Source organism: Periplaneta americana, chromosome 8 (genome assembly GCF_040183065.1).
Source record: "Periplaneta americana isolate PAMFEO1 chromosome 8, P.americana_PAMFEO1_priV1, whole genome shotgun sequence".
Taxonomy (NCBI): Eukaryota; Metazoa; Arthropoda; class Insecta; order Blattodea; family Blattidae; genus Periplaneta; species Periplaneta americana.
In genome coordinates this window covers 52,661,082-52,676,648 of record NC_091124.1, presented here as the reverse complement: position 1 = coordinate 52,676,648, position 15,567 = coordinate 52,661,082, and the positions used below count along the sequence as shown (strand labels likewise).

At 35.3% G+C, this 15,567-nt stretch overlaps 1 protein-coding gene across 2 annotated transcripts in view; it reads right to left on the bottom strand.

Annotated features, from left to right (window-relative positions):
• thoc5 (THO complex 5) overlaps window positions 1-15,567 on the bottom strand; it is a 29,061-nt gene that overhangs the window by 5,620 nt on the left and 7,874 nt on the right. For both annotated transcript variants that reach the window (XM_069832889.1, XM_069832888.1), the window contains exons 4-9: window positions 13,956-14,141; window positions 11,038-11,170; window positions 6,562-6,668; window positions 3,668-3,791; window positions 2,878-2,983; window positions 1,660-1,891 (exon numbers count right to left, since the gene is read on the bottom strand). In XM_069832889.1, coding sequence (XP_069688990.1) covers window positions 1,660-1,891; window positions 2,878-2,983; window positions 3,668-3,791; window positions 6,562-6,668; window positions 11,038-11,170; window positions 13,956-14,141 — 888 coding nt within the window. The remainder of the gene's footprint in view (window positions 1-1,659; window positions 1,892-2,877; window positions 2,984-3,667; window positions 3,792-6,561; window positions 6,669-11,037; window positions 11,171-13,955; window positions 14,142-15,567) is intronic.

The window sequence follows — 15,567 nt, the reverse complement described above, 5'->3', positions numbered from 1 at the left end:
ACTTAATTGCAGTAATTATAAAGTAAATGTTTCCTAAGCAAACGAATGCATAGTAGTGAGGTTAGGCTTACTTGACGAGTAACAGGAATTGTTTAACATGAAACAGAATGTACAACAGTAGGCGGGAACACATACTGAGAATCTATGGCGTCAAACAGTGGCCAATGAGGCCTCACTTCAGTCACGTGCTATTGTTTACATTAGGATTTTTCTTACAGCGAAAAGATTATAGTTCCTGGCTTTTCGGTTCAATGTGTGAAATCTCAATGTTTGTTCCTATATTGGTGTAGTTGTGGTTGGAGTTGGTGGAAATTCTACACACTAAACCGAAAAGCCAGAAACTAAATATACATACTAGAACAATACGAAATATATACACACACAAAAACACATGCACAAATACATTCTCAATACTCAACTGAATTTCAGAATGCACACACACTTTTTTCGACACAACACTATCAATTGCAAATATATCCCCACCTTTACCTACACACTCCTCTACCAAGACACCAAGAAAGACGAAACTAGAAGAAAGCACAAAACCTTACTACTGGGTGTTCATTTCAAAGTGTGTCATGACGTCACTGTTGTGAGGCAGCGATTTGAAGCGAGTTTCAACTTTTATGTCAGAGAAGTTGCCTATTAATCAAGGCGTTCAATCTGAACTTCAGAACGTGTACGGTATAACTTGAATATCGTAGCAACAGATGGCGGTCTGTATGCTACCATAACCTCTTTCGAACTGTGTTTTGCGCGGGCAAGTCATATGCAGGGCATTTGTTATCATCGGTTGCGTACGGCAACATTCCACAACACAAATCAAATGCTCCATGTCCATGTTGACCATCCAAGTTAATGTCAACAAATACTGTACGTAAGTAATCGTCTTAACCCTCTCCCCATATCCTGACAGTAAGAAAAAAACTCATCTCAGTACGTGTTTCCAAACAATTCACATTCCTGCCACTACCGGCATTACCGTACATATTGGTAAGTACTCTTCAGAATGAACGCCGTACTTGCCAGGCAACTTCTCGGGCACATAGGTAACATGCCTCTGCGGAAGTGTAGGAAGATAGAATTCTCTAGGCTCATCGGCTAGCCACATGACGACATACAGCGAGCCACAACACTTTGAAGTGAACACACAGTATAAGTTTGATAATGGCATAAAGCCTCACCAAAACTAGACTCCATCATAATGTAACATAGTAGTTTCATTATTTAACAAGTGAAATTATAAAAGTTGTTACGTAATTTAACAATTTTAACAATATCATTAGTGATACACAAGCATTACAAGTGTGTAATCAAGAATGAATATTCCATTTGTCATTTCCTAAACTTGCGTTAAATTTTAACTGTAAATTTATCTTATGTTTTACTAATGTATTAGGCACTTTAGTTCCTAGCTGTTGGATTTAATTTCCTCTTTTAAAAATACCTATTCTGGATATTTACGGTACTTTTATATACCATAAAATTAATGTACTGTAGCCATGTGCTTTATTTTTCTTGACTGAGTCCAAACTAGGAATGTGTGGACCCAGATGCAAAGAACTAAATTTATTTTCATCTCACTTCAATAATTATAGGAAATGAAAACCCACATCGATAAATGATCTCACTGATAAGTAAAAAATCATAACAACATACCTTGTTACTTTCTTCTGCTCTTCCCATTATTTCAGTTGCTCTGGCACCCATGAAGTCAAGCCCAGCAACACGCTGGGCCCAAATGAATGGTATTCCCAATTCTGGAATATAACTTGCAAAATCTTCTAAACCGACAGACTGAAGCTGGTAATGATTTGCAACATTGGGACTATCCAAACCCAGGTCATGAGGAAATAATGCCGTCAGTATGTTGTGTGGAGCAATTAAATCCCTGAAACACAAAGGCATAAGAATTTAGTATCACATAATTTTGGCATTATAATAAATTATCTGAGACACAAATATCAGAAGCAATTACAGTAGTGGTAATGTCACTATTTTTAAAGTGCAGGTGGGGGAACATTTTGGTGGACAGAATTTAAGATGGACAACTATCAGTTTATTATTGGTCAAGACAAATGTCTCTAATATTAAATATCAACGCTGAAAGATATATGATTCAGCTTATATTTCCATAGTATCATACACAAAACAAAATTAAACCACTTGAACTTAAACTTTAAAGATTTAAAAGATTTAACAAATTAAACTATTGATATTATTAAATGCACAGCAACGTAATTCAATAATAACTTCGTTTCTTTTGATTTTACTCATGGTAATGCACAAAGCAGAGAAAGTAGAAAAGTATCTTCAAAGAAAGGATGACGAGAGACAGGAAAAAAAGTAACAGGGTAGTAGTGGAGGTGTCCCTATCCACCAGTTAAAATATTGAAATTGATATTAATTTTTTTAATTTACAATAAACTTATCCTACATTCCAAAAGGTCGCAGAAACTTAGAAAGACCTACAAAACAATGGCTAGAGATCATAAGAGACCACTAGGTCTAATATGTGGAATGTTGTTTTTGTTTTTTTTTTTAATAGGTTATTTTACGACGATGTATCAACATCTCAGGTTATTTAGCGTCTTAATGAGATGAAGATGATAATGTCGGTGAAATGAGTCTGGGGTCCAACACCAAAAGTTACCCAGCATTTGCTCATATTGGATTGAGGGAAAACCCTGGAAAAAACCTCAACCAGGTAACTTGCCCCAACCGGAAATCGAATCCGGGACACCTGGTTTTGCAGCCAGACGCGCTAACCATTACTCCACAGGTGTGGACGGAATGTTGTTGATGATGATGAATTTAGGATATATCTTTATTAACTACATAGATATCATTATCACTACAGTCTACTGATGAACTTACCCAGCTGAAGTTCCATGAACAGCTTGTACCAATGTAACCCGAGTTTTCACTGTTACAACATGGAGATGGACAAGGTAATGGAAACTGAGTAACATGCTATTGCCATCTGAAACAAATTAATAATATTAATAACCTTACCTAAGACAATTACTTACTTACTTACTTACAAATGGCTTTTAAGGAACCCAGAGGTTCGTTGCTCCCTCACATAAGCCCACCATCAGTCCCTATCCTGAGCAAGATTAATCCAGTCTCTATCATCATATCCCACCTCCCTCAAATCCATTTTAATATTATTCTCCCTTCTACGTCTCAGTCTCCCCAAAGATTTTTTTTCCCTCCGGTCTCCCAACTAACACTCTGTATGCATTTCTGGATTCGTCCATACGTGCTACATGCCCTGCCCATCTCAAATATCTGGACTTAATATTCCTAATTATGTCAGGTGAAGAATACAATGCATGCAGTTCTGCTTTGTGTAACTTTCTCCATTTGCCTGTAACTTCATCACTCTTAGCCTCAAATATTTTCCCAAGCACCTTATTCTCGAACACCCTTAACCTCTGTTCACGTAGATTGAAGAGTAATATTAAAATAATCTTCTCACCTAACTGTAAATTTAAGAATGTAGTTCATTTTGGGTTACTAAATTTGTTCAGATTAGAGTTAGAGGTGTGACAAAATTGATGATGATGACTATAATACATACTTACAGACGATTTATTTCATAACTGCCTCCGATCTTAAGTAATTCTTGCAACATATTAAAGAAATTTCATCATTTACAAACCTTGCAACTTGATGGTAATATCTACAGTAAGAGGATGACGTAAAAGAAGTCTCTTCTTGCGTTCTTCAAGACGATCAGAACGTGAGAGCTTACGATGATGCCTCTTCTGCCGGTCTCCACAATCCTAAGTATAGGAGAAATAATCTCTAATTAGGGTGAAAAATGTTTGCAAGAATTTGGAAATGTTTTGTTACACATATTTAAGTGGTATGAACTTTGAAGTGTACATACATTTGAATCAGTACATTGCAATTGTAGACTTTCGTGGTAATTGACGAACAATTCCTGGATTAAATGTAAGAATTTGCCACTTCTTACCTTCAACATTGTTTTTGCAGTTTTGAATGTGCATCAACTGTCTGACAGAACATCTACAGAAGAATACTTAACTCTCCTTTTTGTGTTATGCAATTCAAATGAACCATGAACTTAGAACATTCAGGAAGATGTAGAACCCTACAAAAAAGAAGATTCTATACCCAAAAATACTAGAGTGGAAGAGGACTAATGGCAGTTGTCAAAGGTCTAGGCATTTGAACAACAATAACAACATTTGTACCAAAAATTATCTTCACAGAAAGGATTATTAAATAATCATCTTTATTAAGTCCCGCACTGTGGCATCGTGGTCTAAGGCATCCCGCCTAGGACTCGCGTTACGGAATGCGTGCTGGTTCGAGTCCTCATGGGGGAAGAAATTTTCTCATGAAATTTCGGCCAGTGTATGGGACCGGTGTCCACCCAGCATCGTGATGCACTTGGGGAGCTACGATAGGTCGCGAAAATCCGGTTCAGCAAAACAGCTATAACGGCTGGGGGATCATCGTGCTAACCACACGATACCTCCATTCTGGTTGGAAGATCATCCACCTCTGCTTCAGTATGTGAATGTGAAACCAGCAGCCGGCTGGTCGGACTTGGCCCTTCAGGGCTATAGCACCATGGATTTACTTTACATCTTTATTAAACACAATGCATACAACTTGTTTTGGAGCCTTGGCTTGGAACCTCGCATAGTGAAGAATTATTATGAAGTATTGCTGAAATTACGATGATAATTATGACAGGTAACAGGAGAACACCGAGAAAAACTCAACATCCGCTTTGTCCTTCACAAATTCCATCTTGATTCAGACAGAGTTCGAACCTGGGTCGCCACAGTGAAAGGCTACAGAATGCAACTTTCAATTTTTAAAATCAAATATTGGAGGAAAAATTATATTTGCTAATAATAATAGTAATATACGTTACAAGAGCGGTATGTTGACGTTTTCACGTTCGAGGAAAAGATTGAAAAAGCAAAACGTAGTTGAGCTTTTTTAATTTCCGAGAACATGAAAAACATAACGCTCGTGTATCGTACATTATTTTGTGTGAAGATCGTTTATTACATACCTGAAAGACGAATTTCTAATTAGTTGCAATGAAATCTCCATGTTGGTTTCTGTTTAATGACGGCAACTTCGGAAAACCAAAATATCTTTCTTCAACATTATTGCCATAAAATGTTTTCTGTGTTTACTATACTCCAGCAGGCCGTGATATACGTCTGTCTTTTTTTTCCCCCCAGTCTATAAATGCGTACTTAAAACAAACGGTAAGGTTATGTAACGATTTATTTTTCATTTTAATATTTTAACAATATTATTTATATAACATATTGCAGTAATAACATCGGCATCTGGAATCTTGTTGATTTTTTCACGGCTTCCTTAATGTTACTTGTATCAGGAATGCAATAAGTTTCGTGGAGTAGTAGACTTTACTTAATTTTTGCAAATATTTAAAAACAATAATTAACATTGCAATTTAGGTGAAATTACAGTGGTAAGTTTCCAATTTATAATTATTACTATGTTAAAAGTCTCTAAAAATAATATGTTAAAAGCCTAAAGCAGTAAAATGAATGTCGCGCTTAAGTGGTAAGAAGAGGGAAATTGTTATGTTGGTTACGTTGGGAATACTGAATGTGGTATTTCACACTTACTGCGTATTGGTTCTGTGCGGAAAACAAGCAAATACGCACAATCTCGCACCAAAATAAGGTACAGCACAATTATGCCATACACAAATATGATTTCCTGCATGACTGGCTGGATTAAAATGCGTATAGATATGATCATCTAAGATTTTTCTAGACTATGCCATATAGAAATGTTGTTGTTTTCTAATGCCAGGCGTTTGACAATAAAGTCGTTTGACCTCTTGCACTCCAATATTTTTCAAAGATATTGTCATGGTCAGCCAATGAAGCACAGATTTTGAATGCCATATAGAAATGTAGAATTTAATTTCTGAAGAGAGGCATTTCTAAAGGCTGGTCCACAATAAACATTCTCTCATGAGTACAAGTCAGCCAACATAAAAACAAGTTAATCAACTTCGAAATTTAAGGCACGAAATACTTAAGAATTCAATTCACGTCGTAGTCTCAACACATATGCACGTAGTATATACGGAAAGTGAGTCTACTGAATTTCTGGGTTAGTTACAAGCAAGAAATTATGTCACTGCCTCCTTGCTACAAAAAATACGACGACCAAATAGCTTTTTAATGACAAAGAATGAATCTAGTAGGCTGTGATCGGAAACGAGAATGACAAAGTTAAAACTTGGCCAATTCTCACGTTTCCGTTCCTGGACTCCAGCAAGTTTCTTGTTAATTGTGAATGTTCACATTTAAGCATATTTATTTTAACAATTTTTCAGTTCTCGTTTCTGTTCCAGGTTTATTATAGACCAGCCTTAAGACGGAATTTATTACCCCAAATAAATAACGAAAAAGAAACGAAAGTGATAGAAGTAAAGGTGATTTTCGACAATGACAATGATGAAAACTCTATGACGAAACGAAAAGTATATACATCAGCTTGATTAAGTCAGTTTGAACTTGCCTCTTGATCAGAATCAGATTCATCAGCACCAGCAGGATCATCAAGGGATTGTTTCAGCGACCTAGCTTCTTCTTCATCACCACTCACAGCCACAGTCAACAATGGATCTGTTAATTTCAAATGATTATATTTTGTTAGCTGTCCACGGGTACTGGAACATTAAGATTGCCTTATTAATATCTGAGTAAGTCAATTACAAAAGCAGGAGGAAATATTGCAACATTCCCACGCTAACCCTGAAGTGTCTAATTACAACCAGATAGTTCTATTATGATGTCCAACGTTTAATTTGTTAAAGTTGACACTCCCCTTCATGAAATTGTCAAGCTGGACAAGGTTTAAAAATCTCCTATTTCATTTATTTTTGTAATAAAATACGAAAAACTTTCTTTGCAATATTGTTGTCATAAGATTTCACAAAGTCCTGAAGTGTATTCGAGAAATAAATTGTAATGAATCAGTCACTTCATAAATTATTCTGCATTTGTACATCAATGTGTAGGAGTGAACTGTATAAAATTATATTAAATTTAAATTAATTTTAAACTACATTCTACTATTCTGCATAATATCATAATAAGTTCTAAAATTCTCACTTCGCAGGTACTTACTGTCACAGTCAATGCCAATTTTCCTTGCCTCTATAGTTCGCACTTCCACTTTCAATCATGAATTAAATCTGAAGTACTGTATTTGCCAGTTGAGAAGATACAAAAGCATTCAGGCCGCATTTTTTCCTCATGAGCATGTTTTGGAAGGGAAGAAATCTTTGGTTAACGGGCAAAAGGGCTTAAGTCACTCTATGCAAAATTTACAGGAGAAATTTGTAAAGATTTAAACAACTGCTTTAAATCCCAAAAGTGATATGTTTCGGCTATTTCATGATTTTTTTTATTGTTGACATCACTGGTTTTAGGATCTCTTTTAGAAAATGGGTTTAATGAAGGAAATCTTATATCACAAAAAGTAATGACATAAGCCCTTTTGTCTGATCACTGGAGAAATAATTTAGTTATCTCTCATGACATATTTATTGAAAAAAATAGCGTATAATATAAAACAAATATAATACAATACAGAAATATCTAAATAACCACATCAAACAAAGAAATAAATACAATTCAACTGCGGGTTTACAAATGAAAATGCAATAGCTGTCAGATTTCTAAGACAGATGGAAGATCATTTCAAATAAGACACAATGAGCACATAAAATCAATAACTAAACCATACATCACATCAAATTACGCAGAACATATTACTAACTACAATAACACAGTAATAGATGTGGAAATACTACACATCACACCAAAATTCCAAAATTTAAAATATTAGAACAATAAAATACACAAGCACACAATAATATACTCGCAACATATACTTAGTACACAATTACAATTCAATGCACTATTTGATCTCATAATATACGACATACAAATAATCCCCCACCACCATAAGAGCAACACACCCCCCACCACCACGAGAGCAACACACCCCCCACCAACATAAGAGCAACACACCCCCCACCACCAATGACAGCAATCACCGGAAATCAAGACGAGCTGGAGCAGCAGTAGTAAGACACTTGTGATGACACCACACTGGTGTTGAAACAGGCCTGTATGTCATTAAGGTATATTACCTTTTTTAACATTTTTAAAACACTTTTAACATTTAATTTTAACAAAGTTTTATATAGGCCTATTCATATAAGTGTTAAAGTGAACAACAAATACTTACTTATTTACTTACTGGCTTTTAAGGAACCCGGAGGTTTATTGCCGCCTTCACATAAGCCCGTCATTGGTCCCTATCCTGAGCAAGATTAATCCATTCTCTATCATCATATCCCACCTCCCTCAAATCCATTTTAATATTATCTTCCCATCTACGTCTCGACCTCCCTAAAGGTCTTTTTCCCTCCGGCCTCCCAACTAACACTCTATATGCATTTCTGGATTCGCCCATACGTGCTACATGCCTTGCCCATCTCAAACGTCTGGATTTAATGTTCCTAATTATGTCAGGTGAAGAATACAATGCGTGCAGTTCTGTGTTGTGTAACTTTCTCCATTCTCCTGTAACTTCATCCCTCTTAGCCCCAAATATTTTCCTAAGCATCTTATTCTCAAACACCCTTAACCTATGTTCCTCTCTCAAAGTGAGAGTCCAAGTTTCACAACCATAAAGAACAATCGGTAATATAACTGTTTTATAAATTCTAACTTTCAGATTTTTTGACAGCAGACTGGATGATAAAAGCTTCTCAACCGAATAATAACAGGCAAATACAAATGAAAAATAATTAAAGTAATTTTCAGGGATTGGTATTCATGATTTTGTTTCTTTTAGGATTTATGGATGTGCAGTGTAGAAGAATGTGTTCCAGATCTTCTTCGTGATTATTATACCATAAACAAATGAGATTATCAGTAAGGCCAGTTTCAGATGGGGATAATTTACAGGAGTCAAATACTTGATGCCATAATTGTGATCACACGAAGTCTCTAGTCTTGAAACCATGTTCCACACATAAAAAACGTGTGCTGCATGTTGTATGCTAGGAGGTACAATGGTTTAAGGTTTCTTTTTTATCTTTTTGCGAACCACTTCTACGTTAATATTTTGGAAATCTTGCTCTTTAAGTTTCGTAACAAGTGTTTTAAATAATTCTCTCTTGTTTTTTTTTTTATTGAAATATTTCTTGTTCCGTATATTCCATGCAAGTTCGTACTTCTCATGCACTTCTAAAAATGTTACAATAAGATCTATATATTTATCTATATTAGTGTTACAATAGGCTCTATATATTTATCTTTATTTATTTATTTATTATGACTTATACAAAAGTACACAGGCTACACGCCCATCATAGCACCTTCTTCACATAAACAGACATGAACAACTTAACTTATAATTATTGATAATGATTCACATGAGCAGCAGTTATAAAATAGGAATATGCAACTCATTAGCAATAGAAATAAAAGAAATGAAAGCATAAGAGAGACTTAGCCTATAATGAATCAGTATTAACAAAAAATCAGAAATTTAATAAATCGATAATAAACTCTAGGGACAAAACAAGGGAAAAGTTGTTTTATTCAAGGGAAAAATAAAAAACAATGTGCTATGACATTAATTATTTTCTTCTGCTTCACTGGCTTCTGTGAGAAGTAAATAATTTTCTCGATCTTGGGATATTAAATAGTAGATTTCTTTTATATATATTTGAAGGGATATAAAACGGAATTAGTTTGAGTATTTCAGTGGAATCAATATCATTTTTGTTCATAATTTCCTGAGAAATATCGAGTAAATGATTCTTTTGTCATTTGGCATATGCAAACCAAAAGTTCATCTCAAGAACAGGAATGGGCAAGGTATTTTGAATATCTTATAATATAGGAAACTAAGGAATTTGAAGTAACTACTGAAGCTTTCCTGGCGACGTGATAATTCGAAATTTTCTCGGGCTTCCAGCCAGGTCATAAGTTGGTGATCCACTGACATTTCGAGGATGTTCATCTTCCTCATCTTCAGGGTTAAATGATATCTGGGGGTACCCAGCTCCTTAATTTATAGTGCCAGAGGGAGGAGTCAGCCAAGGAGCTGTGTGCCGATTGGCTGTTACTAGTGCGGACCACGGCGAGAACGCGGCCGACGTATATTCTGTATATATATTTAATTGAATGAAGTTGTTTCTGCAACAAGGATTCCAAATTATTGTAGCATATTCCAACTTGCTTCTAACCAGTGACCATAAAGTAGGCCTAATCTAAAAAATGTGGGGTTTTAAAGTTAAATTAATCTCAAATTCGATGCCTAAAAATAAACCATACACACACTATACACAATATCTGCTTGCAAGTTGCTACAAGTTAGCATTCAGATGCGGAAAGTAGTGGAGTCATGTTGATCACATGACAGAAAAGTGGACACAAAAGTTGACGAGTCAGCAACTCAAATTCTGCTTGACAGCCAAGCCACAACTTGACTGTCTCGATCATGTCAGACAAGGAAAGTTGAAGGAAAGTCGACTTGCCTCGAGCACTTGACTCCTGTAAACTATCCCTGTCTGAATCAGGCCTAAGGTGAAATCTGAATAGATATAGTAGATATAGGTATCCCCTATATATTAATGTCATGAAAGAGCTTGGGGGGCATGGAGGTAGAGCTGTGTGAAAATATGACTTACTCTGTCTCTTGTTACAAATTCTTTAATATGTCTTGGAAAGTGTTCGTACATTTTAAGCCATTCGGTTTCTTTCATATTGTCTGTAAGATTTGACCTATCAAAGAAAACACGTGAAGTTGATTAAAGCTTTTAATCTTCATCCTCAAAATCCAGAAAAACCATTACCTTCAAAGTTGGATAGAACCACCACCAGTAATCTCTTGTGTCAAAAATCCAGTCATCCACTGTCTTACAACAATGATTTATGCTCATAACTATTTAAAAAAAAAGTTTCTTACCACACGCTTCTCTATATGCATCTGCTTGGACATATAAAACATAGAGTGGTTTTGGTAGATGATAAGCAGCTTGATGTTGTCTACGGATCTTGTCCAAAGGTAGCCCGAGATAATCTTGCAATGGTTTTGTGACCTTAAAATAAATCAAATACATATAATAAAAGCATTCACACATATCTAAGTGGTAATATATTAAATTAATCAAGTTCGCTATTGAATCTGAGATCATTTTAAGCTGCACGGAGGAATAGGTAGGTGTAAAAAAATAAACACATTCCAGTTGTCCACAGCAGTGTTTCTCAAAGTGTGGTTCTTGATAATATGTCAAGTAGTTTGTACATTAAGTGGCGATAAATTGATCTATTAAGAGAAGGTTTGATGGCCTCAACTTAGCCGGAATAAATAAAATTATTATTATTATTATTATTAAAAAGAAAAATTAAATGCTCCCTCACTCCATAAACTTTAATGTCATTATGTCCTAACCAGAAATATACCTGCAACAACGCATTTCCACTTTGGGTCTTTCTAATTCAGGATACTGGTGCTTTGATTCATTAGTACCTACCGGTAGTGATGTTGATCTTACCGTCTCTATTAATTAAAGATGAAAGATAGTCAAAAAAATCCCTGGGACAATAGTCTCCTTCCTCAAGAAAGCCAGCTCAGATTATCTCCCACGATGAACGATGCCTAAATTGACTTGAAATTATTTCTTATCAACATACAATTACATTTAATTATAATTTTACAATGGATATATTTACGAAGTAAATCCATTTTGTTTCTTAAAGTCCTAGAATTCCATTGTAAAATTTTTAGAGTGTCTATATCTTTTTTGTTAATGTTTCCTTTTCGTTTTAATTCTCGGTCTTTAAATGTACTACCCAATGACACATGGAATTTATTCTTTTTAGCCTCACTTTTTATATTACAGAGAATGGATTTTGCTTCTGCATTGGACTGACACATACCCAACTCTGGCTACTAGCAACAGGCATCTATAATGAACATCGGTCAAAATATCCTTCATTTCTCGTGAAAAACAAACACTGAATAGACTACAGTGGACTTTATGTTGACAGCAAACAGTTGGATACATTAAGAAGATTGATTGATTGACTGATTGATTGATATTTACGAAACTATAACTTTTCAAACAAATTGTACGGTACAATAGTTCTCAAATTCATTATTGAATTGAAATGTTCAAGTAACAGCCTCTTTCCTTTCATTCTAAAGTATAGTCACAGTCTACTATATACAGTCGCGAAGCTTGAGGTGATTTTTTGCAAATCTCGTGATAAAGCGCTCCAAGCGGTTAGCAACTAGAAACAATAGACTGTCCACGGTCGACTTTGGACTGAATAGTATTTCCATCGAGTGCTAACTCGTTGCGTATTTCACATTGATGCTTGTGAAATGTTCGTTATTGGTTGTAATGAAAATGTTAATGGCTAAAATACAATAATTGGAATAATAATATTTTACTAGAGACGTAGAAAAATTAAGTTTGTTTTAATGAAATGTATTGATCACGTTTTATTTTCAATTCTGGTGGGATTATTATTGCTTAGGCCTACTTTTTTTTTTCAAAGGATATGTTTTTAATTATAGCTGTTAATTTTGTTGTTATTTTTATTTGTTACTTTATTAGAGACGTAGAAAAAGTCTGTTACAATAAAATTTATTAATCACGTTTTATTTCCAATTCTGGTGTGATTATTATTGCTTAACCTCAACTACATAAGCCTACACTACAAGTACCGGTACACGTACATAAGTTAATCCATTAATTCATATTTCCATTATTATTGTTGTAAAGGGAAATGCAAATTGATATTTATTGGTTTCATAGTTAATTATCGCTATAATCTTGAATGAGTGAAGCGATTATAGTAAGTTTCAGTTCGTTTTGCACAAACAAAAATAATATTAACCTATTTCTTGCAGGTATCTTCGAGTTTATGGTGGAATGTAATATACTTCATTAAAATAATAAATTAACTTTAAGTATGCATTTAATATTTCAATAATGGAAGGAAGGTGTTAATTTTTCCAAAAGAACACAACGAAAGTGTAACATATTTTGTCGGCTGCTAGGAGAGAGATCTGCGATGATGAGGCGATAGTAGCGATCCTAGTGGTGGGCAACTATCCATGTTTGCATTTTTACTACATATTGAGCTTCGCGACTGTATATAGTAGACTGTGGTATAGTTAAGAATCTTTAATCACGAATAAAATGAATGTAAGGTTATCTTAGAAATAATTGAGGGCTTTTCCGGAAGAAAGACGGATAGACCTATACGCCCTTTTTCGGGAAAACGGTTTAAAATGTAGTGAATAATTATAGTAGCGAAATTTTGTTTTGATTGTACTGTACATACCTGCAGGACAGGGCTGCGTGCGTGTATAACATTTTATTCAAGTGTGTTTTAAAAGCTTAGATTGCATGTATCTCAATTCGCCATATCGATGTATACACCCTTTTTCCGGCAAACCCCTCAATTGTTCGTGCACATAGGCCTATGGTTTTTTTCTATAATTCTATTGTTATTTTTTTTTATTTTACGTCCTCCCAAGTAGCCCTACATATGTGATTGAAAAAAGAAAAAAAATCGTTTTGGTAGGTGGTCTGTGGGGGAATCGTAAGCTTATTTAGTAATCTGCGAGGGATCAAAGTCTAAGAAAAACAGGCTAAAGTATTTTACTACAAGATTATATATTAAATATCACCATATATGTAATGTACAGAACTATTTATGTACAGTATTAGAGTTTACGGTATTCATAATTCGGCAAAGTTAAAAAAATCTGTAACTGATCTTAAAGCTCATAAATATAATTTTAATATTTAAAAAAATATATAAAATGTCTTAAACAATATAGTGTAAGCAAAGAAAGAAGTTTTACACCTCAAGTATATTTTTTAGACGTGGTGTTAAGTTGTCTAATCTTTCTCTTTTACTCTGTATCTCTTTGGCAACAGTTTCTTTTGCTGCTTGCAATTTCTGACACATGACTGCCAACTGCTTACGTTGTTCCAGTTCCCACTCCAGTCTTGCCAATTTCAGTTGATGAGAATCAGTTCGAGTCACTTCCTGCAAATAAAATAATACACAATGTCATAATTATATTCCAAAATATAACGAGAAATATTATATATCAAGTTCATCTCCCTCTAGTCTCGAAACAGAACTACTGGCCATAGAGGCAGCTCTTTTACATGTCTCTACATTATCTGATATGGCTGCAAAAGGGTATCTGTTGGATACAGGGGGGGAGAGCCATTAATCCTTCCCATTGAAGGCTTTAAGGAACCAACCTGGACAAATACCCAATGTCCCATCCCTACCTTCCCGTGGTGCAGCTGTTAGTAAGCATAATTTTACAAACTGAACTAAAGAAAGGGGCTACTCATCAATTAGCACTGGTCAGCTTGATGAGTTAATGACTGAATTTGGTATAATTTTCCTCTATCCAATACCTAATTCCCTCTTTACCCTTTCCTATCCAGTCCTCTGACTGAACTCTTACTTTCTTCGACCCCGACGGCATTAGAGCATTTGAGGCCTAGGGGTTCATTTCCCTTTCCTTCCTCCTCTTTCTACTTTTCTGTTCCTAGTGCTGACCTGCTATGGCACTAAAATCATCCTCCAGTGGCTTAAGGAGGGAAAGCTGGTGATCAACAAGATCTCCCAACTAGGTCCAATGGACCCGTCGACCAACAGCAGGTGTGGTCCTCCAGACATTCTGGGGGTTGTGTGTGAATGAAGTAGCCACCAAAACGTTAAAATATGGTGTTCACTTAAATCGGCTACAACTTGCCATTTAACTCCAATATGAAATGAGTACCATTAAGGTAAAATTATCCGGAGGTAAAATAGTCCCCCATATACATCTGTGCTTCAGTGGCTGGTCATGATAATATCTTTGAAAAATATTGGAGTGCAAGAGGTCAAATGACTTTATTGTCAAATGCCTAGCATTAGAAAACAACAACAACATTATCTGATATACTTGTATGCATTTTCAGTGACTCGGTGGGAGCTATTCTAAATATCATGAAATATACTCCCACTTCCTACGCACAAATTACAATCTCTGTACAAAAAATATTAAATAAAGTAAAAGGTAAAGGTATCCCCGTAACATGCCATGAAGGCACTTGGGGGGCATGGAGGTAGAGCCCCATGCTTTCCATGACCTCGGCACTAGAATGAGGTGGTGTAGTCGGCACCACGCTCTGACCGCCTTTTACCCCCGGAAAAGACCCGGTACTCAATTTTATAGAAGGCTGAGTGAACCTTAAAGTAAATCTTCAAAAATAAACAGTATTCCAATGGATACCTAGTCATTGTGGCATTACTGGAAATGAGATTGTAGATAATATTGCTGAACAGGCAAAATCTTTGGGGCCCAAACCTATGCAAATAACTTCTTTAACCAGCGCATATTCTGCAGTTAATTCTCATTTAACAAATTTATGGGTCGAATTATGGCTTTCTTCTGATAAAGGCCAAGTAC